The 27431-nt window shown below is 34.4% G+C and overlaps 2 protein-coding genes across 6 annotated transcripts in view; one reads left to right on the top strand and one right to left on the bottom strand.

Annotated features, from left to right (window-relative positions):
* The window catches only part of ACSS3 (acyl-CoA synthetase short chain family member 3), a 151837-nt gene extending 147013 nt beyond the window's left edge, over positions 1 to 4824 (top strand). For all 3 annotated transcript variants that reach the window (XM_087449136.1, XM_087449135.1, XM_004417907.3), the window contains 3 exons: positions 1375 to 1474; positions 1564 to 1739; positions 2616 to 4824. In XM_087449136.1, the coding sequence (XP_087305262.1) occupies positions 1375 to 1474; positions 1564 to 1739; positions 2616 to 2684 (345 nt within the window). In that variant the 3' untranslated portion in view covers positions 2685 to 4824. The remainder of the gene's footprint in view (positions 1 to 1374; positions 1475 to 1563; positions 1740 to 2615) is intronic.
* Positions 4825 to 6814: 1990 nt separating this feature from the next.
* Positions 6815 to 27431, bottom strand: part of PPFIA2 (PPFI scaffold protein A2) — a 466644-nt gene continuing 446027 nt past the window's right edge. For 2 of the 3 annotated variants that reach the window (XM_014796194.2, XM_087449132.1), the window contains 5 exons: positions 14548 to 14723; positions 13599 to 13667; positions 10269 to 10428; positions 8985 to 9076; positions 6815 to 6950 (listed from right to left, as the gene is read on the bottom strand). In XM_014796194.2, the coding sequence (XP_014651680.1) occupies positions 9018 to 9076; positions 10269 to 10428; positions 13599 to 13667; positions 14548 to 14723 (464 nt within the window). In that variant the 3' untranslated portion in view covers positions 6815 to 6950; positions 8985 to 9017. The remainder of the gene's footprint in view (positions 6951 to 8984; positions 9077 to 10268; positions 10429 to 13598; positions 13668 to 14547; positions 14724 to 27431) is intronic. The other variant, XM_087449134.1, reaches the window with a different exon arrangement.

The following is a 27431-nucleotide window of genomic DNA, read 5'->3' as shown; positions in this document are numbered from 1 at the left end:
CTCCTCATTTCCTCCTAAAAGTGCTTTATTACCTTCCCAATGCTACTAAAGCAGTCGTTGCAAGACCTTAGCACAGCCCGTCTCTACCTTTGCAGCTTCATTTCCTCTTGCGCCATTCTCACTCTTGCTGTCTGCTTTCCAGCCTCACTGGTCGCCTTCAGGTTTGGATGGCCCATGCCCAGTCCCTCCACAGGGCTTTTGTCCCACCCCTCCTCCTTACCTAACCAATGTCGACTCATCCTTTAGACCTGAGCTCCTTGTCATTTCCTAAGGGAAGGCTTCCTTGAGACCAATATCCTTCTGCTAAGTTTGGGGCTTTTGCTGTATCTCTCCTATAAAAACCCAAGTTCTTTCCCACTTTTATATTTAGACATAATAAATGTGCATGATTATTTATTAGTATTGCTCTTCCCTACTTGACTGTAAGCACCATGAGACAGTGCTCAGCCTATTTTTGCTCACCACTGAGCCTAGTGCAGTGGTTGGAACATAGGAAGTACTTAGTACTTATTTGTTGAATGAGTGAATAGAAGAAAGAATGAAGATGGCCACAAGAGCTGTTGGTTACAAGTTTGCTCACTCTTTTCTCTAGCCATTAGAGGTTTGGAGTCAGTGAAATATATATTAATCTCTCAGAAGAGGACTTTTGGCATATTCATTTTTAAAAATCGCACCACAGCAGCAATGTTTTTTTAACCCTAAGCTTCTGAATTTCATGTGGTTACTCAGCTCTGGGTTCTTGTGATTCCAGATCGATAGCTGCTTTGCTCTTTAAGGCATTTAGAGCTTAGCGTGAACAATATGAAAATCATTCCTGGACAGTGGTGATTAGGGCTGACTAGATCAGGGCTTCACTCTACGTCCAGCCTCTTCTTCCTCTCTGGATTGGTGGTCACTCAAGAAAAGAAATGCTTTTCATTGCTCAGCAACAGAGGCAGAAATAAAATCACTGTTTCGTCATGGGACTGCCTTGGCTTCCTCTGGAAGGTGCTTATGGTAGCCAGCACTAAAGCCAAGTCACCATGAGGCTGCCTGTTTTGGAGGCCTGTTGCAATTTGTTCACATGTGGTATTCACTGCGTATTTTCCCTGACTTCATTAATAAACAATGGAGATGAAGAAACAATTTCCTTACGTTCCAGGTAAGCTAAGCAATTTGTCTTAATTACTGTCAGCCTTTAGTGAGTGACTCTCATGGGGATCCTAAGTGTCCACCCTAGTAGTAATGATGTGAATTGTGAATTAGTAGTAATTTTCACACAGGCAGCTATGGGCTTTTGAATTTTCTGACATGTATATTTTTTCCCAATTGAAGTTATATACATATGATATATGTATCATATATATTCTAAATGAATGCTTTTCCTTATTACAGTCTATCCTTTCCCATGGCTCTGTGGCCGACTGTGCTGTCGTTGGCAAGGAAGATTCTTTGAAAGGTCATGTCCCTTTAGCGCTCTGTGTCTTGAGAGAAGGTGAGCGATCTTTGTCCTTCCTCACTGCTTGGGCTCTGAATGATTAACTAAGGGTAATTCAGAGCTTACCATCTGACCTTTCTCCCTAGGTATAAATACAACAGAGGAACAAGCTTTGGAAGAAATTGTGAAACAAGTTAGACAGACCATTGGCCCCGTGGCTGCTTTTCGAAAAGCAGTGTTTGTCAAACAGTTACCCAAAACCAGATCTGGCAAAATTCCCCGCTCAACTCTGTCTGCCCTTGTCAATGGCAAGCCATATCAGGTAAATTATTAAGGATTTCTAATGCAGGATTCTGAAATGTTTTTCCCCATTTCTTAGGCATCAACAAAGCTCTTAAAAATGGTTCTTAAGCATGAATTATATCACTAAAAAACACATGATAGTACTTTTTTTTTAACGTTAAAAGGGAAATTGCATAGCCATTCTCTCTGTAGGAATGAGGGATTTGGAGAGAAACACAAATTAATTAAGACCATATACTTTGATTATAAGAACCAGTATGTGAAAATATTTTACTATTAGTAAATATGTCAGTTAAATTCAAACAAACTTGTAGAAACTCAATCTTATTAAATTAAAGATACGTTTTCCTTCATAGCAGTCATTAATGGCTATTAGTGAGTGAGAAAGCAAACAATTGAGGCTGGCTATAGATATTTAAAAAGTTCTAATTGATTTTATGCTAATTATTCTCCTGTTTTGAGTGAAAATTATTTTAGGAAACTTTGGGCTGATTCAAGCATATGTAGTCTTTCAATTTCTATGCACATTATACATGCATCGATAAACATATTTTTAATCATCAAGATCTAATAAAAGATGATGGAATAGAAAAGAGTAGTTGTATGAGCAAATGCAAAAAAAAAAAAAAATTCTTTCTTTAGAGCCCCATAGAAAGGCCAATAAGGGACAGCACCATCTAGGACCAATAGTTTTGCTCATCAAACAGTTTATTACTCTGGAAGATGACAGACACATTTTAAAATATTGGGTTCAAAGTTCCCTATTTTTGAACATTTCCACGTGAGTATAATCAGATAATGGGGACTACAACATTGCATATAATTGTTTAATTATAGAGAGAATGGGAGAGGTGCAAGGAAGAGCATATTCATCTGACTCTAATTTCCTTTCCAGGTGACTCCTACAATTGAAGATCCCAGCCTTTTTGGGCACATAGAAGAAGTACTGAAGAAGGCATCGTGACTTTTTTTTTTGAGTCAATTTGAGATAGTTTTTTAATTGGAGTGAAGTTTTTTGAATTATTACCCTGTATGATGACTCATTATAAGTTGTCTAGAACTTTAAGAAAAATGTCTAATGAATGATTTTTAAAAATTGTACCCCGAAAAAACATTTTAGTTGAAGTTAACACTAACATAGAGCCATTTCCTGAAATTAAGAATCTACAGCTTTGACCCAAAGCTTAAAACTCAAGTTGAAGTCAGAAAATAATTACAATTTTTCTCATAGAAATTCTGAATATTTTCTAATATTCCTGAGATGCCCACATGTAGGGTTATTTTAAATGAAATGGATGAAATGGGAAGTTTAGGTAATCGCCTAGACAGATCATTTTCTAGGTAGGAAGACCTGTCTAGTCCTGAGGGGAGGCTGGATGTCAGGGTACAGCTCTGCCTTTAGGTCATCTGTTACCTAGTCAAGGGAAATCGCATGCCTGGCAGAGAGCCTGGAGGTCTTTAATCCAGTCTCTTTGTCATGGAGATGAGGGCTTTTGGGAGCCCCTCCTCATGTCTCAGACTGTGTACTTAATGATTCCAGCTTCCTATGGAAACAAGAAAATGATGTAGAAATGGGGTAGACTAACAAGGAAATCCCTTAAGGAAGAAATGTAGAAGTTTTACATTATGTTCAAGATCAGCAGGCCTTCACAGACTAGGCAAGTAATGTAATGTCAATGAGCTTTTGGAGTGAATTTGAGCCACTTGGCCTGAATATCAGAAGGACAATAGGGAATGGTGAAGACTGGGGAGTGCTTGCTCTGTCTGAGTGGGCAGCCCCTAGTCAGTGCCAGCAGCAATGATCCAGGGAGAGACAGGACCCCTGTTGCAAGAGCCTCTGATTTTTAAGAGAAACCAAAAATCTAGATTTTTATGTGAAATCTCTAATTTTAAAATAATAACTCACAAAAAAATATATTGTGATGTCCAAACACATCTTTGCATTTCAACTTCTATAAAACTATTGAGCATTTAAAAAAATAATTGAAAATAAATCTTTGTTAATAAACTTATGGTAATGTGCTGATTAGCCAGAGTAAATAGATACAGATAATTAAATATTTGGTTTACTTAGGGTTCTACATGACATCACTTATCAAAGAATACATTTAAACACAAAAATATACCATGTACAGTGAATCTTTGATGGTTCCAAAGTATTTCTCAAGCTTTCAGTCCATCAGGAACATTATTATTAAGAGAATCTCCTCTAACAGAATAGTCTGGATACATGAAATTTGTTTCATAAAAATTGCTTACAATCTGTATAAAAACATTCTGGAAATTTTACCTTTTTTAGACTGTAGGCTATAAAATAAATGGCTTCTCAAAGTAAATTCCTATTTGCTTTAATTGGTTTCTTGGTTGTTACACCTGAAAAAATGTATTTATCTAGTTGTTCCCTTTAATTATTTTAGTAGCCTGAATTAAGCCAACTAGATAGACATTCAATTTATAATTTGAAGCTGTTGGCTTCCTTGAATTGTCTCTTCTTCTATTGGGTACATTTCATCCGTTATCACAACTGTAGTCTTAACAAATAATCCATGTTTAATGTCTTAGCATTAAAATGTATTACCTTATTTTTTCATATAAGATTCAGTTAATTTGAAATGGCAAATTCTTTAGCTAAATATGTATCATTGTTCTTTTGCAAGGTATAAACTCAGGCAGATGCAAGAACTGTGCAAGGTTACATCTTTGGTCCGCTTGCACATTTTTCCTGGTAATCAAATCTGAAAGCAGCAGGCTTGAGTTATTTTCTAGTTGGTGGGATTGTAAAACTGTGCGTGAGATGGGGGAAGTGGCTTTCTTTGGTATCTCCTTTGTAGAGTCAAAGTACTTTGTACAGAGTACAAAGTAAGAGTACTTTCATGTGACTAAAAGTGGGACAAGAAAGATACACTCGAGTCATTAGATTGCTTAAAAGTTGGGAGGAAAAGGAAAGAAAAGGCATTTTCTATTTTAATACTTATCATAAAGCACTTTCACTAGATAGTACCTAAAATATTCTGAGTTAAATGTATCTTTAAAAATAACAATATAATGTTACCAAAAAATACAATCATATTTAAATTTGCTGAAATAAATTCTACATGATCTTCTTTTGGTATTTTCATAGAATTTTTTACTGTAAGACATTGGAAAAATTAAAATCTAAAAATTTTTCTTTTAAAATCTATAGAAAAGTTTTCCAATTATTTTGCTCATGACAATATATTAAATATATACAAATGAGACCTGCTTTGAATTTAAAAATGCAGTTTTATTTATATAAAATTATATTTGAAAAGGCTCTGATCATTAAAAATGTGAAAATTCATAATGTTGATACATGGTCAAAAGGAAGATTCTGAGCTTAATCCATTAAATGGATTTTGGAATCTGGCAGAAATTATCTTATACATTGAAGAGTATTTTATGCTTTTTTGAGGCAAGTAGCTGGATCTTTTTTTCTCTATGTATATTAAGGTCTATTATAAATGATTACTATTTCTTACTGGATTGTTTCTCAAGGGAAGAAACTCATTACGGGATTAAGTTGTGTATAAGAGTAGATACAAATCTAGTTTATATTATTATAGTCATAGTTTTATATTATATTTCATTTCTGTAAGTCAAGATCCCCAGGTCAGATGAGCTTAGAAAGTTCTTTCCCATTGCTTCTGCTCAGACATTTTTAGAAAATTTAAACTCACTCTTATAAGAAAGTTTGGTACTCCCTCTTGTGGCCGACTCACTTTTGAAGCTAAATTGATTGAGAGTCACTAGAAAAAGATCGTCATTATAGTTTAAATAAATTGTTAAACTTTATGTGACTAGAAAACAAAGCTTAAACAGAGAACTGGAAGTATATTTTTTTTATTGACAATGGAAAGGGTTTCTGTTACCATTACCTTTTGACTGAATCTGTTAAACAAAAATAGACATCAAAACAAATGTACGTGCAAACATAGCAAATTAAATACAAAAAAGAAATTACTAATGACAGGTCTTGCGCTTAATAAGATCAAGCAGCAGAAAATCAGCAGTTAGATTAATGGTATTATTAAATAGGTTTTACTTTGAAATCTCCCATATAAACAAAGAATAAACAACAATAACACCACCAAATAAAGCCACAGGGAAAGGATTACTCTTCTATACTTTTATACACTATATATGTTAATCACTCTCTTTCATTTATTTCCTCTGATAAGACTGACTTCAGGGAAGTCGCAACAAGGCCATCTCGGCTAAAAGCTTGTAACATTAGACGTGAGTCTGGCTAATGCCCTTTTAGACTGACAAAAGGGAAGGGTTTCTGGGGTTTTGTTTTTTCAGTGGAAATGAGCCTCGGACTCTGCAGTGGTTGACAGTCACTGAACAGTGCTGGCTGGCGGTTCAAGATATTTGAATGAACGTGTGGTTCTTAGGAAAGGTTTTTTTTTTTTTTCTTTTTCTTGGTCCACAGGTAACAAGAGAAGCTAATGTGTCATTTTATAAATTTTTTTAAATAATTGTTTTTGATTCTTGTAAACAGTTTGGCTTTGTTTTGTATTGAAAAGGAGATCAAGCCATCACAGTGCTATTTCTAAAGATATAGGACATCCCTGATTGCCTTTGAAGGTCTATTTTTGGCTCCAGTTCCAGGTTAAATCATTCTTTTTTACATGATCAGAGGCAGGTTTTCAGCTTTTAAGTATTGACAGACTTGAAGGAGAAACGTGTGGAAGCACGAAACATGCTCCCAGGAAACATATCGATTTGACTGTTACAATTCAAAAACTGTAAAAATGGTGGAATGGTAAAATACAAACAGTACTTGGAATTGTCAAATGTTTGCACTCAAGACTCCATGAACCATATACTTTATTTTTTAAAAAATCATATTTATATCCATTTACATAAGACTTACACATTTAAAAAGAAATACATACACAGTAATACATAAATGCCTAGTATATTACAATAAAACATGAAAAAACAAGTGGCTCCATTTCATAAAAGCATCTGTTGTACAGAATTTATGATGTAGATGATGCTTCTTATTCAAATGACTTAAGCATTTGCTTACAATTATAGTAAACTAATCAAACTTAATATCTGACTCCCCCCAAAATCACATTTTCAGCTTAATAAAGCAGTACTTGTGGTTATTTCCACAGAATTCAGTCTTCACAAAGGTTTTCACTGCTCGTCTTCTTAGATGGTAGTGCACTTTAGGTAGAGTAGACTGAAAAGACGACATCTAAAATAGTTAATGGACAGAGTTAGTTGACTGAAAGGTCCTGAACTGGAAATCCTCCTTTGCTACTCCTGGTGCAGCTCCATGCGGCCTGCGTACCGCTGTCCTGAGAGATAATGGATAGAATATCATCTAGGGTCTAACTAATAGCTGTATGTAATTAACATTTGCTCTTCGCCAATTTTGTGCAGGCGAGTTCAATTAATAATAAGATTTGTTCAACTTTGTGGAAATTATGGCAGAAATATAAACAAAGGTGTTCACAGAAAATGTCAGCCATCCTTTTGAAAATTTACAGTTGCTCATTAATAAATTGGGTTGATTTGACCTATTCTATGGACTAGATTTGTATTCTAGTTTATATATTTTAGAGCTCTTAAAAAGATACCTTTCATTAATTATGACAAAAACATAATGATAAAAAAATAACATTTTAAAGAATCTGGGTCAGTGATGTAACATCACTGATTCTTTCCAGTCGTAAATATATTGAGGAAAAGCTCACAATTATTGTTCCTGACACAAAAGAAATAATAAATAATATGTTCTGAATTATTTTAATGAGAAAAGGGCTAATGTTGCATCAAAATAGAAATTGGTTGTCCTAGATTATTTATTGTAAATAAATAACTATCCCATTTACTGGTAAAAACTAGGAAATATGAACTAGAATGCCATGCACAAAATACAAATTGCAAATAGTAAAAGAGTAATTCTATCCATCAGTTAAGAGCTAAGAAGCAAGCACTACTCAACATATTAAATAGTCATTTGTAAATTAGTGAAGTCGTCAGTTCCTGGGGAAATTATCATGTTATGTGTAGAGGCTATTACAAACAGTAGTTTGGAAAGCCTCTTATTTAGCCAGATTATTATATACGTTAGATCGTGCCTAATTAGATGCCAAATTATATACCGTAATTAAATTTTTAATGTTAGAGTTTTACATTCTGACATTAAATCTCTTTTTTGAAAGCTTTTTGTTTTATCAACAGCAGCTTCAAATAGTGACCCAAATAAGGCAGCATACCAGCTCCCATAATAGGCCCCAAAGACCGACCATAAATTACGTGGAGCTTTTAGTTCAAGGCAATGAATAAACAGCACAAGATGAGCTGTTCCTCTGCCTATAACCACTTCCTCTCCTCATCCCTGTGCACACATTTGGTTCTAAATATTGCTATACAAAGTATTTTTCCAAAATATTAATTCATTGAAAATGGCAGAATATTCTGGTAAAGCACAGTTTTAGGTGAAAAACAGTTTTATGAGCACTTGACATTTGTAATCTAGGAAACCATGGTTTTACTAAGACTGTTTTTCAATAAAACTCCATTTTTCTATGGATTTGGAAATATGTTCCATCAACTAGTATTTCTCTAAAAATCAGTGCCTTATATTCTATGATTATATATCAAGGTTTCTTGTTAGTCTTGTTAGCCATTCTTATCAAGTAATTTCACTTTGTTCATATGCTGTAAGCCCCAGATACTTAAAATTCGTATTTGTTTTCAACAGATATAAATCACATTGATGAAAAACAACATACTAAAAGTTCAAAATTTTCAGGTATACTTTTGTTTTTAATATGAAATCACCTCCAGATCCTTTTCTGGTCTCTGCCACTATTTGTGTACCTACTAGATTGCTCTCTGCCTATTTCAGCTTCCCCTATATAAAATACTCACTTAAAAATGTATTATTCTGTAAGTGCCAAACTCTCACCAATAAAATGCTATGTGCGTCAATATAAAAATGCTACTAAAATGTACAAAACAGTATGGTAGCAACCCATTGGTGTGTAATAAGATAATGACAGGCCTGCAACAGTCAGACCTTAAACCATAGCAGACAAACAGTGATAGGAAATCTTTGAGTTACAATATGAGGATTCCTCTTCCAGCCTCTAGCAATTCAGAGGGGTTATCTCACTTGTGTACTGCTAGGCCGTATCAGAGTATCGTGTATATTTACTAGTCTATGTAGATTCCATTTCTTTGGTGGTTTGTTTTTTGTCAGCCAAGGAAAACTACTCACAGCAAGTCAGTGCTGCCTCCTTTGAGTGGCTTGTCAACATGAGTATGTGCGAACAGTGGAGTTGTCTAACCTCTGCAGTCTTGATGAAGCAACTGCAAATGGAGAAAAGGGCTTTAGAGGGACTCGGATGATTGAGTACAAAATTTCAGATGAGAAAGATTTATTTTCCTTGCATAAAGGGATCCTGAACATATTAGACCTTCTTTCTCTCAGATATAAGCCACTCATGTTCCTTTTCTCTAGACCACGTTATTAATGAAAATTTATTCCATTGTGATTCAGCTGAGCCTTTGAGTTGTTGTGTATTACTCCTTAGAAGCAATCTGTAACAAGAGCAGCTCCCCACGGTGCTTCTGTTTTTGAAGCAAACATTGCTATTAGAGAATTCACTATGATGGATTTCTTTCCCCTCCAAGTATTGAAGAACTCCTACACTAATCTTAATTATGTTAAATTTCTCATGAATTTTGCTAACATGTTGCATAATATTAACAATTTAGAAGAAATGTAGATCAAAGATCATGGTTTATATCGGAACTAATTTTAAGGGCCATGATAGCTGCAACCTTGAAAAGAAATAATGGTTCTAGGTGATTGTCTTAATAAAGAGAGTGGGACTATTTTTTTTAATGCCTACAAAACAGAAGTAACTTTGTGACTACTATTTCAAAGTTGTCTCTCCTCCATATTTTCCTTTGTGAAGTGTATAACACAAGTCTAATGTCCACAGAAGGAAATACTAATTGGGAAATTACTGTTGGTTCTGTGTTTGTTTAATTCTCTTCTCATGGTTGTGCTTGTTTATTTAAGGCCTTCTGCCGTGGTCAGAGGTGAAAACATTTGATGAGTCTGAGTTTCTGAGGTGAAATAAAAAACTTGTAATATTCAAACATGTACAGTGACAGTGGAGTTAATTTCCATTTACTAAGGACCTTGAGTCCAAATCCAACCTCGAACTAAACAAATTATTTACTTTGGGAATGGAAGAGTAAAGAAACACAAATCATGCAAATGCTTATTGTTCTTCCTAGATGTGGACATTAGCCAGAATTGTCCTTTTTAGGATGATATAAATTATTTTTAAACGTGACTAAAGTGCCATGAGTTCATGCATTAGCAGTGTACAAAAGAGTCTGGTCTGATGAAAGCAAAGTAAACTTCAAGCAGAGCAAACCAACTCAAGAAAAGAATCCATTTCAGAAAGGAATGCAAGGTCAGAGAATGACACTAGCATTTGCTGAACAAGCTTTTTACTTTATAAGGAGAAATGCAAAACCACTGTACCATCCGTTGTCATTTTCCTTGACTGCCCAGATGTTGTGGTTAACCTAAATCCAGCCGGTAATGTTTCTGAGGACCCAGGCATCATGCTGATTCCATGTACTTCCCGGGGAGGAAACTGCCTTCTCCAGGTCGACCCACGCCTGAAATTCTTGTCATCACTCTGCCAGTACAGAGTTATAATTTGATGTAATGAAAACAAGTAAACTAGTCCATGCTTAAAACTGTGTGCTTAGAAACATGTATCATTGATTATTTACATTCAGTCTGTAAAGTATTCCATAATAACAATAATATTCCATAATTTGGAATATTATGCTTTATTTTGAGAGTTCTATTGATTCCACAGAGAGAATGCAAAGGAGATTTGAAACAAATGTTTTTATAAAAATTTTCCTATGATTTCAAATCTAAGGTTTGTCATCCATAAAAGTAAACATCTTTGAAAACCTGAAATAAAATCCCAAAGTTTTTCTGAAAAGAATATTAGATATACTTTGTTGCACTTTATGCCAACTAGTTTTATGGTATAAGATGATGTACTTAGTTAAAAACAGTGTTGGGTAAACTGAATTTGACTCACACACTTGAATAACACATGAATTTTGCTTTTATGTATACAGGAGACAAATGTTACAGGAAACCTGTAATTTATAGAGCCTGGCTATATAAGATATTATAACCTCACACAAGTTTCTGTGTGAGAAACTTAAATTTGTTAGATTTCAGCTAATACAGAATTAACTTGTAATTTGTTGACAAACTTGTGCAGCCTGGATACCAACCTTTTGATAAATACATGTGCTCTTTAGATGCTACTAAAAGGATAATGTAACTCTGATTGCTGTTTTACAAACGTAGTTCTGGTTGCTGATTCTATCTTAATTAGTAAGCAGCAATATGTAATTTAGCATTTAACTAATATTATTCTTTGTATCTAACTCTAAGGAAAATATTAATCATTCCGTATAGATCTAATCTTTTTATATCACTAAGTTTCTTATCTAGGGAAGGACTGTTTATTCCCTGAAGTTATAGCTAGGTATGTGTGGTTGACCCTACTAGCTCAGGTGACTTCATTTTGCCATATAGAATGATAGAACAATATTCAGCTCAAATTATCATTGTTATAAATAAGTATAAGGTGTATATATATAACATATAAGTATAAGGTATATATATACCTTATATAATATATATAAATATATTATATATAAAAATATAAGTATAAGGTACATATATATGAATATATAAATAACTATAAAGTATTCTTCAACATAGACTGATAATTTAATTAAGTAACATTCATAGTCAATCTGGAAAAAATCATTTATGTAATTATATATATCCACTGTTCTTTTAGAATCCTTATTATCGATATCTAAATTTTGATTAGATTTGGTAGTCATTTTACAGGGTAAGAGATGTCTGCTATTCCTCTTCTCAACTGCTGGATTCTACATTGCCCTAGACCTCCAACCGTTTATAAGTGTCGAAAAGAAGCAGAATTTCACAATTGTGGCCTCTCCGACTTTTTGAATCTTGGAGAAGTTGTGGTATAAAGATAAATATCCTTCAGTTCTACAGATCACTACATTGTAGGAATATACAACTCCTTTATTGTATGAGTTAAGGGCTCAAAAGTAAGCCAGTAAGTCAAGAATTTAAATCATGATTTCTTACTTCCGCTCTTTCAACATAGTGTTACTGCAGAAAATTAACGGGAATGACGTCACTGGAATAAGTTTCCATGAGATAACGTTAAAAGATATCCTCTTAATTGAAGTCAAAGGCTGTAGAAGCACATGAGCACTTCTTAGATTATTTCAGTAGAGTCTGAATGTGATCAGCCCCAGAAACGAGTCCACTCTGGGTCTTGGCAAGTTGTTTAGTTATTTTTGTTCACACCCACAAACAAAAACAAGGAAACAAACAAAAATCTAGGACGAAAGAGACTAGAGGGTGTGAATGATAAAAGCGTGTGCTGTGTTGTTAATAATAAGGAAAAGAGCATATTTTGAAGGCAGATAGTCACATGCCATTTCAACCTTTGTGCTTCTTTATTCCTTTCAGGAAGTAACACTGTAACTCACATAGGCTTGTGTCTCTACCTGGACAGCTCCTTCAGGTCAATGCACATTTTAGAATGTAGCAATGTGACAAGTCTTTAATAACTTTTATTAAGATTCCTTTTGCAACTCTTAAGCAAAGAGAATAATTGTATTTAAAAGTGTATATGGGTTTATACAGATTATTTATTTTGATTCAACAATTAAGAATAAGGATAAAAAAGATTATCAAACAACTTATAAAATTAAAATCAGTTAAGTATTAACTGGTTTTAAAAATATTAATCATTATCCTGTTTGGCCAAGAGTATGAATTTATAGGAAATTAGCTGAAGTCAAGACAGTAGAGGTCATGTGTCTATAACCTCCTCCACAGAGGACAGCTAGGGTTTTGTAACACCAAGATCATCTGCCCCGCCCATCTGAATGTGGAATTACTGCCTCATTTTAGGATTTTCTGAGTTCATTCACAAAACACTTTTAATCAGCTTTTCTTTATAGCCAAGAAACAGCTGCATTTTGCAATACAGAATTATGCATCTCTGTATTTTCCACTCCACACTCAGGTTTCCTTCCTACTTCTTCCAGAAAGACCCTGTAAAAAACTCAGAAGGACTATTAAAGTCCACAGTGTCTATAAATGCACCGAGTTTGCTAATGTCCCTTGTATTCCTTCATCTCAGGAAGCTACTTACATGTTTATTATTTTCCAAATCATTTCAACATGCATATATTATGTATAGAGATATAGCTTTCAAATCCTATGACTGTTAAAACGTTATTCATATGTTTTTAAGGAAAACTCAATATTGATATCTAAAATAATGAAAAGCTTCCCATTGATCCAAAGCAAATTTTCTCTTCATTTTAATATCCTAAAATTTCCTGTGAAGATATACTGATATTTAAGAAATAAGCACATCCCTTATTAAAAAGCAGAATTTAACAGGATTAGTGTTATCATCGCTTATAATGTTTTAAAAAATGTTACTCAACCTTATTTTGCAGTTACAGCTCGTGAACCAAAGTCTGTTTTTGAATTGCTTCTAAATATAACTGCTGATATGATAACATTTATGAATTCATAAAGTTATTTCCAAAAATCAAATGAGTAATAAAATTTAATATTTAAGAACAATACTGGGGAAAATTCTAGATTTCTATCCATAGAACAAGCATTTGATTAATTTTTGAGCACTATTCTTTGAAAGCCATTTTACTCATATTCTCTAAGATCCCTTTTGCGTGAGAGATAAGAACTTACTTCATCCAGTCGCCGTTCAGTTCCCAGAGCCAGGAGGTTATTGTATTCCCTTTCAAGAATCTGCCTCGCCTGTTGATATCAAATTAAAGTTACTGTCACTGAAGTCACATTTCATTTAAAAAGTCATAGAGATTATATTTATCTGAGAAAACACTACAAACCCTGTTTTATTTATGGGGTCTTCAGTTTTTAGTCCTCCATGTCTAAGAGACATCATAAATTTTAGCTATGAATACAAGGTAGGGCAATTTTCTTTAGTCTGTGGACAGTGGAGACAGAGCCCCACATAAATGTCTGAGGTCAAGGGGCTTTATCCTCACTTTGTTACTTTATTCCAACTGAATATTTTATATAAACTTTGAAATATATAAAAACAAAAAGTGAAGTCAGACTGCCAAATTTTTATCAAGTCTATGCAGGTAGTTCTCAAACCTGACCAATGATCATCATTTGGTGAAACTTGAGATAATAAGGATTCCAGTGCCTTATCTTTTAATATCTCATTTCTTAGGCCTATTATGTAGGTTGCAGGTTTTATTTTAAATTTTTAAGGAATCCTGGTGATTCAAATAATTATCTAGATTTGGGAATCAATGGAATACCAAATGCTAAGTGTCCGTTTAATTCAGACATGCAAATAGAAATGACTGCCTCTCAGAGGGAGCAGAGACTGAAGGCCATCTGTCAGGGATATTGTTCAAGGGAATCTGGCATTCAGGTGGGAGGTTGGACCACATAACCTCTAAATCCCTTCCTGCTTAATTTTGTGATTTTGTTTTGGCTAGAAATCCAGTAGCTTGAAATTAAAGCCCCAAGTGACATATTTCAAAGATTGAGCCAACTCGCATAACGAATCAAGAGTACAAAGCCAACTTTTTTTCCCCCTGCAAGTTTAGTTTGTTGTTATATAAACTAGGACACAGTGCAACTACAGCACAAAGGGGCTTGCCTGGGTGTTCTGGGTTGGAATCTGTAGTAATAAAGCTAAGCTGCTGTAGTCAAAGTTCTCATCCAGGGCTATAAGTGAGCCATGCACACCACTTTCAAGAATATTATTCGCATATTCTCGAAGTCCAATTGCTTGTATCCAGCGAATAACTCGATCATTGCTCCACACCAACACATCTAGGAAAAGAGGTGCATCATTTTAGGCTACAGTATTTTGCATAATAAACAAAACTACTGGCTGAAATGAGCCACAGGCAGCTGGCCAGGTCAGCGTTTATGCTGATTTCTTTATTCACTCCCTAATGCGCTTGGTCCCCTTGGGTTACATGTATTCACTGTTCTAATAACTAACCTTTACTACTTTAGCCTAGAAAAAAGTGGTCATTTTAAGAGTGCGTATTATCACTGAAATGAGAGCACTTGCATCACATGGAACGCAGTGTCTCAAAGTGTTTCTTGTTTCCATTCTAAGATTCCCTAGAGGGAATCTGTCTGAAGTTTAATGTTTTTACCACCAGATGGAGACATTTCTCCTTTGTGTCTTGATACACAGATCTTAGTAAAAATAGCAAAATGAGCATTTAATATGGTTCCTCATCAGTTTTTTAACCACTACTTAAATACTGCATATAGACTAGAAGAGACTTTTTTTTCACATGAAGCAATAAACCAGAGAACAGAACAGTCAGATTGAACAGGGACTCCATAGTTTGATACTTATCCCAATATTTTGTCAATTTATTATTTTTCAATTTATTATTTTTCAATCACATACTAATGCAAAAATCAAGCATTAAGTCAAGTCACAAGTTGGTTTTCCTTTTAGGTTGAAAATTAATATTTTATTGAGGTACAAAACACTTTGAATTTTATTTTCTAAAACTAAAATCTTTAGAGAAAAATGTCATATATGCCTTTTTTAGACCAAAACATATCAAAGTATATTTTATCATTGATTTTCTTCCATTTCTTCCCATTATGAGTCGATAGAATGCTACATAAAAATCAGTAAAATAGTTAGGACAAGAATGTTCCATAGAAAAGAAAGAATTTTAAGAAACAGGGAAATGAGAAAAAAATTAAAACATTTTTTTCTAATCCTGTAAAAAGGAAATTAGACTGTAATTTACTTACAGTAAAAGCTTTCCTGTTAATTTCTTTTTCTTTCTGAATGAAATTTATACTTCTTCCAGAAAAAGTATAAAGAATACTTTGAGGAATGTTCTTCAACTTCAACTGTTTATATTCCCCTATTTAAATTAACTACAAAAATCAGGGTAGTATTTTGTGTGGGGGTGGGGGGAAGAGTATTTATATATTGTTTAAGTTTTTCAAAAGCATTATTAATTTTTCCTACTGCATTTATTTATAACCAAGTTAGGTTTTCTTATATATAACATTAAAGCAATAAAGTGATACCTCAACTCCACAGAGGTCCCCTTATGTCCTTTCTCAGTCACTATCCTTAACAAAGATTAATTTTGCCTGATTTTTTAGCTTTTATATAAATGAAATCATACAATATATACTTTTGTGTCTGTGCCTTTCACTCATTATGGTATTCATCCATGTTACGGCAAATAGCAGTAGCTTGTTTATTTCCATTTCTATTTAGTATCCCATTGTATGATTATGCATTGATGGGCATCTGGGTGGATTCTACTGTGGATTATTAAGGATAGTGCTGCTTTGAACATTCTTATATATGTATTTTGTTGTATATACATACTGCTGTTGAGTAAATACCAAGGAATAGAATTGATGAGTCAAGCTTTATACATACATTTAACATTAGCATATATTGCTAAATAAATTCCACTCTCACAATTTAAACCTCAGTAGCAGTGTATGAAAATCTGCATCTTTACCAATACTTTGCATTTTTACATTTGTTTTATTTGCTTGTCTTTGGCCATTATGATAAACTTGTGTTGTTGTGGGTTGAATTGTGTCCCCCCAAAATTCCTATGTCGAAGTTCTAATCCCCACTATCTCGGAATATAACCTTATTTGGAGGTACAGTCTTTATGGAAGTAATCAAGCAAAAATGAGGTTATTAGAATGGGTCCTAATCTAATATGACTGGTTTCCTTCTTAAAAGGGGAAATTTGGAAATAAGATTTACACACAAGGAGAACACCATGTGAAGATGAAGGCAGAGATCGGGGTGATGCTTCTACAGGTCAAAGAGTACCAACATTCCCAGTAAAGCATCAGAAGGTAGGGAGAGGCATGGAACTGATATTGCCTCGAGCCCTCAAAAGGAACCAATTCTGCTGACACCTTAATCCAGCCTCCAGACCTGTGAGACAATACATTTCCATTGTTTAAGCCTCCCCATTTTTGGTACTCTGTTACAGCAGCCCTTGCAAACTATACATGTGGTATCTGATTGTAGTTTTGACCTAGAACTCCCTGATATCTACTTGTTAAGAATTTTGTATATATTTACTGGCCTTTTGGAAATCCTCTTTTTGTGTGTGTGTGTGAGGAGATCAGCCCTTTGCTAACATCTGCCAATCCTCCTCTTTTTTTGCTGAGGAAGACTGGCCCTGGGCTAACATCCGTGCCCATCTTCCTCCACTTTATATGGGACGCCGCCACAGCATGGCTTGCCAAGCACTGCATCGGTGCGTACCCGGGATGCGAACCAGCGAACCCCCGGCCGCCGCAGGGGAGCGCACACACTTAACTGCTTGTGCCAATGGGCCGGCCCCTTGTAAATCCTCTTTTATGATGGTCCTATATGTGTCTTGGGTCCATTTTTTATATGTCTGTCCTTTTCTGATTTATTTGTAAGGTTAGATATAAGTCCTTTGGTAGATATATATTGTAAATTGCTTTTCCAACTCTGAAACTGTCTTTGCTCTCTTAATTTTGTCTTTTGGTGGCTGTAAATCCTTAATTTTAATGAATTTCAGTTTATCGGTCTTCCTTTAGGGTTAATGCTTTTTTGTGTCATGTGTAAGAAATATCTGCCTACTTCAAGAGAATATGAAAATATTTCTGTGTTAACTTTTAGAAGTTTAATTTTATTTTAGAAGCTTAATTTTATTTTATTTCATTTTATTTTTTACTTTTCATATTTAAATCTACATTCCACTTTGAATTAATGTTTGTACAGCAGGAGGTAGGATCAAAGCTCTTTAAAAAAAAAAAGTGAATGTCCAATTGATTCAGCACTATATATTTAAAAAACCACTACAGTGTCACCTATGTCATAAACCAAGTGTTCAGCACTATATATTTAAAAAACCACTACAGTGTCACCTATGTCATAAACCAAGTGTTCATATAAGTGTGAGTCTGTTTCTAGACTTTCAGTTCTATTCCATTGCTCTATTAATCTATTGCACCAAGATCATTCTGTCTTATTTACTGTAGCTTTATAATAATTCTTGATACATAGTAGTCAAAGTCCTCGGATTTTATTTTATTTTTTTACTCAAGATTGTCTTGCCTATTCTTGGTCTTTGAATTTCAATATACATTTTAGTATCTGATATAGTCAATTTACAACTCCCCTCCCCTAGCTAATTGGGATTTTGATTAAGATTGCATTAAATCTATGGGTCCATTTTAAGGTTTTATTTAATTTCCCTCAATAACTTGTTTAGTTCTATATATAGGAATCTCATAGATCTTTCATTTTATTTGATGTTTGATTGTGCTACTATATTCCTTGTTAATATCTTGTATACTAGAAATATAGTTGATTTCTATTGAAATTTCAAAATAGACTTTATTTTCTTAGAGTATTTTTAAGTTCATAGCAAAACTGAGCAGAAAGTACAGAGTTTCCATATACCCTGTGCCCCCTGTACATACACAGTCTCCCCCACTATAAAATTCCACATCAGAGTGGTACATTTGTTATAGTCAAAGAATCTGCACCGACACAAAGTGCATAATTAACAATAGCGTTAACAATAGGGTTCACTCCTGATGTTGCCCATTCTCTGGATTTGGACAAATGTATAATGACATGTATCCATCATTATAGTATCATACAGAACAGTTTCACTGCCCTAAAAATCCCCTGTGCTATGTGTATTCATCTCTCCCTCCCCTCTAACTGTAGGCAACCACTGATCTTTTTGCTGTCTCCATAGTTTTACCTTTTCCAGAATGCCAAAAAGTTGGAATCATAACAGTATGTAGACTTTTCAGAGTGGCTTCTTTCATTGAGTAATATGTATTTAAGGACCTTCCATGTCTTTTCATAGTTTGATAGCTCATTTCTTTTTAGCATATTGAATTTTTATCTACAGACCTTGCTAATAAATTCACATATTAACTCAAATGGCATATCATTAGATTATTTGGATTTTCTATAAATCCTTTCTAATTCTTATATCTTTTTTAAAAATTTGTTTTTATTTTCTTATTGCACTGATTAAAAATTCCAGTTTAATCTTGAATAAAAGTGGTGGTAAAGCTCTCAATATCTCACCATTAAGTCAGATGTTTATATGTTTTTAGTAGATACTCATTATCAGATTAATGAAATTCCTTTCTGTTTCTAGTTTGCTAAGGTATTGAATTTTAATAACTTGGCTTTCTTAATCTACTGAGAAAATATTGATTTTTCTCCTATATTCTGTTAATATGGTCAATTACATAGGTGAATTATCAAGTGTTAACCCTAAAATTCCTGGAATTAAATCATCTTGATCATGACGTATTATCCTTTTTACTTATTTCTGGATTCTGTTTGTCTGAAATTATCCTTTTTTAGTGTCCTTATTAGTTATGGCTATCAAGGTTATGCTGGTCTCATAAAATGAGGAGGAAGTATTTTCTTTTTTTCTAATCCCTGAAAGAATATGTATAAGATTTGTGTTATTCTTTTCCTTAAATATTTGGAAGAATTCAATCATGAAGCCATCTGGACAAGACATTTTCGGTATGAGACTCCCCCCCGCCCCCCAAAGCCCCAGTAGATAGTTGTATGTCATAGTTGCACATCCTTCTAGTTGCTGTATGTGGGACGCAGCCTCAGCATGGCTGGAGAAGCGGGGCGTCGGTGCGCGCCCGGGATCGAACCTGGGCCGCCAGCAGCGGAGCGCACGCACTTAACCGCTAAGCCACGGGGCCAGCCCATGTATGAGACTTTTTAAATTGTGGACTCAAAATAGTTATAGAACTATTAAGATTCTTCTCTTAAGTAATTTGTATCTTTTCTAGGAATTTGTCCCTTCCTAATTTTTCAAAGTATTTTGCCATGAAGTTTTTCCTAAAATCCTCTAATCATTTTAATATCTAAAGGATTTGTGGCTATATTGCCTTTTAATTTCTTATATTGGTTATTTGTACTTTTTCTTTTTCTTCTTAACTTTGGTAAGAGATTGTCAATTTTATTAGTCTTTTCAAAGAACTAGCTTTGGTTTTGTTCATTTGCTCTATTATATTTTCTATTACAGTAACTTCTACTCTTATTTTTATTATTTCCTTCCTTCCATTTTCTGTGAAATTAATTTATGTTCTTTTTATAACTTCTTGAGATGAGTACATAGGTAATTAATGTGTAGCTTCTTTTCTAATAAATGCAGTCAGGGCTACTACAGCTTTAGCTGTAGCCTGCAAGTTTTGATATCTCTTTTCATTATCATTCAGTCAAAATATTTCCCAATTTCTTTGTGATTTCTTCTTTGATTCATGGGTTGTTTAGAAGTGTATTGCTTAATCAACAAATATTTAGAGATTTTCTAATTTTGTATTCCTGATTTTTAGTTTAATTTCACTACGTGCATACTGAGACATAAATCTGTATGTTCTGGAATTTGCACTATGTCTCAGTATAGAGTCAATTGTGGTAAAATTGGTAAAAAAAGAAAATCTGTGTCCTTGAAAAAAATATGTATTCTGCAGAAGTTGGGTGGAGCAGTATAAATGTCAATCAGATTCAGATGTTTAATCATATCTTTCAAATCTCCTATATCTTTATTAATTTATTTTATCTGCTTGTCTTATCAGTTTCCGAGATTCTTAGCATCTCCCACTATGACTGTGAAGATATTTACTTTTAGATCTGTCAGTTTTTGCTTTTCATATTTTGTCTATATATTAGATGCATACAAATTTGCCATATCTTCCCTTTTATTATTATAGAATACTCATTTTATTCCTAGTAATGTTTTCTGCCTTAAAGTCTGTTCTGATATTAGAAGAACCACAACAGCTTTCCTTAGTATTTATGTGTTTATCTCCTTTTTATGTCCTTAAATTTAACAATGTGAACAATATAAAAATGCTTATTTTTTCATCTGTCTTTTAATTGGATTAGTTAGTCCACTCACGTTAGTATTATTACTCAGATATTTGAGTTTAAATTGACCATCTTTCTATTTGTTTTCTATTTGTCTTACCTGTCTTTTGTTCCTTTTCTCTCCTTTCTTGCCTTTTAAAAAATTGTCTTTTAAAAATTATTTTATTCTACCACTCTATTAGCTTTTTATCTATACATTTTATATTATTTTTTTAGTAGTCCCACTTGGAGCTTATAATGTGCATCATTAATTTATAATCTACTGTAAATTAGTAGTTTTATCATTCCTAGATAATGCAAAGGCCTTCAATCAGTTTAATTCCATTAACTCCCTTCCTGCCTTGTGCATTATAGTTATGTATTTTAATTCTATGCAAAATTGAAACCCCATTGTTTTTATTATTACTATTAGATTTCCCATACATTCTTTCAGTTCTTCTTATACTGTCTTCATTTTAAAAATTCTCTGTACGATCATTCCTGCCTGAATAACTCATTCTAATATTTTTCTCTTTGGATTGTCTTGTGATATATTCTCTCAGATTTTGTTTGTCTGAAGATGCATGAATTCTGCCTTTAATATTGATGGACACATAATTATAGACTTTTGGTAAGAAGTTAGTTTCAATCAGCATTTTTTGTGTGTGTGAGGAAGATCAGCCCTGAGCCAACATCCATGCCAATCCTCCTCTTTTTGCTGAGGAAGACTGGCCCTGAGCTAACATCTATTGCCAATCCTCCTTTTCTCCCCCCCTTTTTCTCCCCAAAGCCCCAGTAGATGGTTGTATGTCATAGTTGCACATCCTTCTAGTTGCTGTATGTGGGACGCTGCCTCAGCATGGCCGGACAAGCGGTGCATTGGTGCGTGCCCGGGATCTGAACCCGGGCCGCCAGCAGCGGAGCGCACGCACTTAACCGTCAAGCCACGGGGCTGACCCCTCAATCAGCATTTTAAGGATGTCATTCCATTTTCCTCTGGCATTATTTTGTTGTGGAGTCAGATATCTTATGTTGCTCATTTGAAAGTAATGTGGAGTTTCCTCCAGCAGATTCTAAAGGTTGTTTTTGTTTGTTATATTTTGTTTTGTCTTTTGTTGGTCATGGTTTTCAGCAGCCTCACCAAAATGTTACCATATGTATGTTTTGTCCCTTTTCTTTTTACTCTTCCTTGGCATTCATAGAGTATCTTGAGTCTGTGGCTTGTTTCCAATCATTTATTTTATTTTTTTAAATCTCCACCAGTATCTTTTCAAATATTGCTTCTTTCTCATTCTCTCTTACCTCATTCTGAGATTCCAGTTACACCTATACTAGTCTCTTCACTATGTCCAATATGTCTCCAATGGTCTGTTTTGTACCATTCTTCCTTTTGTTCCTTTTCATGTTTCAGGCCAGATATTTTCAAGTGATCTATGTTTTATTTCACTAAAATTCTCTTTTACTGTTAAACCACTTATCTAATTCTTAATTTCAGTTTTAACCTTTCTGCTTCTTCAAATTTCTGTTTGATCATTTCTTAACATATTGATTTCAGCTATATATTAAAATTTTCCATTTTGTCACTTATTCTCTTAACACATTAATCACAACCGTTTTAAAGTCCATGTCTGAAAAAAAAAGATTCAGGGTCACTTGTGGACATGTTTCTATTTTCTGGTTTTTTCCTTTTTCTTTTCCTCATTTGGCCCCATTATTTGACATATACTTATTTTATTGAATCCCAACTTTATAATGGAAAAATCCCTCGAGAGGAAAGTTGTGTAGAATGTCAGGCTTATTTATTTCCTTTTTCTCCAGGATCTTGGTTCCTCAGGGCCTGGCAGCTTTGGCACCTCTAAATTACAATTTCCCTCCCCTGCTCTGTGAGACAGGGAAAAGCAATCAAGAATGACAGGCTTACCTCAACACATTGCTCTTTTTTCCAGGCTCACAGCCTCTCAAGTTCTAGGTGTCTTAGTTGGTTTCCACTGCCTTCAAACAGCTGTTTATTGCTTTATCTAGCCTTTCTACTTGTTCTTGGTTGAAGATTGGTCTGGTTCAATGTACTCCATTATAGTCAGAAGTAAAAGTTCCTCAGATTAGCACGTGCTTTCTTTGTCTCCGCCAATCCACGGTGATGGTAACGCTTTGTATACAAATCTGGAAGCTATATCTGCCTCACATCTCTCTACTTAACTCCTATTGTGGCTTGAACAATTTTATTTCAAAAGAAAGGTCCTAAGTCTCTGTTTGGATTTAGTTAATGAGGAACAGGTGAGGAAAGACTCAAAATGCCCACTTCCCAGTCTTATTACTATTTCTTGCTCCAGCCAAAGCAGAATGAATTTCTTCAGGAAGTAGAACATTTATTGTCTCCCTCAGAGTTTTGGCTCTTTCTTTCCCCATGTCTTCAGCAAAGCAAAGGATTTCCTTAACGGCCTTTAGTATATATGGAAATTTTACATTATATATATTCACTGGATGTCCCTGGGTCAGTCGTAAAGTGTATGTTTTCCTCAGCTTGTTCCATTGAGGTGTTAGACCTCAGAAAATAGAATGTAAGTTGATTAGTATTATATTTTGCTTATATTAATTAGCTGCTGTTAATAGCAGCTGATTAGTTCTAACCACTGGTTACACCATACTTGCACTTCAAAAGTTAGGGATGTATGGCTGACAGTAACAGTTCAACAATTGCTTTCACTAAACACAACAGTTTAAAAAACTAATGGGACAACATTTTCCTCAAAAAACAACAAAACTGTTCAGTTTTCTTTGCATTAAATGGATTTGTGACTAGGAAGTGTTTATTCTTTCCTAGAGCTGGATCTATATTTTGATAGTCTAAGATGTATGTAGTCACCATATTTCTGCAAATGTATGTCCATCAAAAATTCCATTGCCACACCTGCAGTTAAGAGTTATCAAATACAAATGGGTATAGAAGGAAAGTACCTCAACATAATAAAGACCATATATGAGAAACCCACAGCTAATATCATCCTCAATGGTGAAAAACTGAAAGCTATCCCTCTAAGAACAGGAACCAGACAAGGATGCCCACTGTCACCACTCCTATTTAACATAGTATTGGAAGTCCTAGCCAGAGCAATCAGGCAAGAGAAAGAAATAAAAGGGATCCAAATTGGAAAGGAAGAAGTGAAACTGTCACTATTTGCAGATGACATGATTTTATATATAGAAAACCCTAAAGAATCCACCAGAAAACTTTTAGAAGTAATAAACGACTATGGTAAAGTTGCAGGATACAAAATCAACATACAAAAATCAGTTGCATTTCTGTACACTAACAACGAAGTAGCAGAAAGAGAAATTAAGAATACCATCCCATTTACAATTGCAACAAAAGAATAAAATACCTAGGAATAAACTTAACCAAAGAGGTGAAAGATCTGTACACCTAAAACTATAAAACATTGCTGAAAGAAATTGAAGAGGACACAAAGAAATGGAAAGATATTCCGTGCTCTTGGATTGGAAGAATTAACATAGTTAAGATGTCCATACTTCCTAAAGCCATCTATAGATTCAATGCAATCCCTATCAAAGTTCCAACAACATTTTTCACAGAAATAGAACAAAGAATCCTAAAATGTATATGGTACAACAAAAGTACCCTAATAGCTAAAGGAATCTGAGAAAAAGAACAAAGCTGGAGGTATCACACTCCCTGATTTCAAAATATACTACAAAGCTATAGTAACTAAAACAGCATGGTACTGGCACAAAAACAGACACACAGATCAATGGAATAGAATCGAAAGCCCAGAAATAAACCCACACATCTATGGACAGCTAATCTTCGACAAAGGAGCCAAGAACATACAATGGGGAAAAGAAAGTCTCTTCAACAAATGGTGTTGGGAAAACTGGATAGCCACATGCAAAAATGAAAGTAGACCCTTACCTTACACCATACACAAAAATTAACTCCAAATGGATTAAAGACTTGAATGTAAGACCTGAAACTGTGAAACTTCTAGAAGAAAACATAGGCAGTACGCTCTTCCACATCAGTCTTAGCAACATCTTTTCAAACACCACATCTGACCAGGCAAGAGAAACAATAGAAAAAATAAACAAATGGGACTACATCAAACTCAAAAGCTTCTGCACAGCAAAGGAAACCATCAACAAAACGAAAAGACAACCTAACAATTGGGAGAAGATATTTGCAAACCATACATCTGATAAGGGGTTAATCTCAAAATATATAAAGAACTCATGCATCTCAACAACAAAACTACCAACCCAATTAAAAAATGGGCAAAAGACCTGAACAGACATTTCTCCAAAGAAGATATACAGATGGCCAACAGACACATGAAAAGATGTTCAAAATCACTAACTATCAGGGAAATGCAAATCAAAACTACAATGAGATATCACCTCACGCCTGTCAGAATGGCTATAATTAACAAGACAGGAAACAACATGTGTTGGAGAGGTTGTGGAGAGAAGGGAACTCTCATACACTGCTGGTGGGAGTGCAAACTGGTGCAGCCACTGTGGAAAACAGTGTGGAGATTCCTCAAAAAATCAACGATAGAACTACCATATGATCCAGCTATTCCACTGTTGGGTATTTATCCAAAGAACTTGAAAACACCAATTTGCAAAGGTACATGCACCCCTGTGTTCATTGCAGCCTTATTCACGATAGCCAGGACTTGGAGGCAGCCTAGGTGCCCATCGGGGGACGAATGGATAGAGAGGCTGTGGTATATATACGCAATGGAATACTACTCAGCCATAAGAAACGATGAAATCCAGCCATTTGTGACAACATGGATGGACATTGAGGGTATAATGCAAAGTGAAATAAGTCAGAGGGAGAAGGTCAAATACCGTATGATTTCCTTCATTAAGTAGTAGATAATAACAACAATAAACAAACACATAGGGACAGAGATTGGATTGGTGGTTACCAGAGGGGAAGGGGGAGGGAGGAGGGTGAAAGGGATAATTCGTACATGTGTGTGGTGATGGGTTGTAATTAGTATTTTGGTGGTGAACATGATGTAGTCCATGCAGAAATAGAAGTACAATGATGTACACCTGAAATTTTTACAATGTTATAAACCAATGTTACTGCAATAAACAAAAAATTAAAAAAAAAAAAAAAAAAAAAAAAAAAAAAGAGTTATCAAATACATAAAATAATCCATTTATTTATAGGGAAAGTAAATAAGGCACTAATTCGAAGTTTTCTTCTTTAGAACAGCAACATACTTTTTTTTTTCATTTTGTAAATCAGATCTCTTTCTATAATTCTGTTTGCAAGCACAATAGATGCCCTGACTTGAAAGCTTTGTAGGAATCCTCCTGACCTAAACAATAAATGGCTAGAGATCAGTGTTGACTGTTTCCTAGCAACAAATTAAATGTTAGTACATTCTTGATAGTCACATGGTTTTCTCACTTCAGAAAACTGTTTATTAAGGTCAAGGTTAATTAACACTTCAGATAATAACAGAGACCCCTAGTTATAGTCAAGAGTTATTCCTGTAAATGTCATCATATCAGTTATAGGAAACAGGGGCTATTTATGATCTCACTCACAGCTACTTATCACATGGAGTTGTCTGTGTATAATCACAGGGAATCATGGCCGTTTTTCCTCAGAGCCATGCTCTAACAAGCAATTGCCAAATACTAATACAACATTTGATGTAGGGCCAAATGGGCAATTCCTCTCCTTTACATCTGTCTATATATGAAGCATTCCATGTGGTGAGACCAAGCATAATAAAATCTAATTGGAAAAAATACTTCAGAAAGAAAACTAGAAAGTGGTATCCCATGGGTAAAATCTATTTGTGTGCTAAAACATCTTTTGTTAGGTCAAGCACAGACTTCCATCTGGGGTCTGTCTTTGGACAATTAATTCCCAAATTTCAATTCAACTGAACAACAATGCTTTTTAAACAACTTGCAATTTCCTGGGGCCTTAACATAAAGGGAAATCAAACAACTCAATTTTGATAATGGAAAAACACTTTCTTGCTCCTAAGTAATGAATCAAATGAAGTGTTACAAGAAATCCATTGTGTGTCCATCTACTCTCCAATGAACCATATACAGAAAAATATTTTTAACCAATCACCTTCCCATGCATTCAAGCCCATTCAATTAATTCTACTAGAATTAATGTACTGTCCAAGAACTGCCAAAGATAAAAGTAATTTCTAACATCGTTTATCACAAATGAAAATTATAGAAGTCTAAGACAGATTATCTCAAATAAAGAATTAAACAGTGCTAAACTTTGCAGGGGTGAGGAGGGTAATATGTAATATGTACTATCTTCATATCTAAAGTAAGCCCCAAAGGAAGTGAAGATGAAAACAAAGAGATTCATGCCTAACTTTGAACAATTAATGTACAAACACCCATTGAATTTGAAGAAAAGCTTCCAAATATCAACTCTTGAATAAAAGCAAATGGAAATATAACTGATAAGTAGTTTATTTTGCTTGTATCCAAAATTTTCCTCAAAATTATTCGGTTATATTTCCCTTAAGGAGCCTTTTTTCCTTTAAAAAATATAAGTAGACGTAAATGGACTGATGAGTTTTACCAAAAAAGGCCTGTAAATACTTGTATCTTATACCCAA

This window comes from Ceratotherium simum, chromosome 25, assembly GCF_057802395.1.
Source record: "Ceratotherium simum simum isolate JZ-2026a chromosome 25, ASM5780239v1, whole genome shotgun sequence".
Classification (NCBI taxonomy): Eukaryota; Metazoa; Chordata; class Mammalia; order Perissodactyla; family Rhinocerotidae; genus Ceratotherium; species Ceratotherium simum.
Note: the sequence above shows the minus strand (reverse complement) of the source record. Positions and strands in the feature narration are given on the sequence as shown.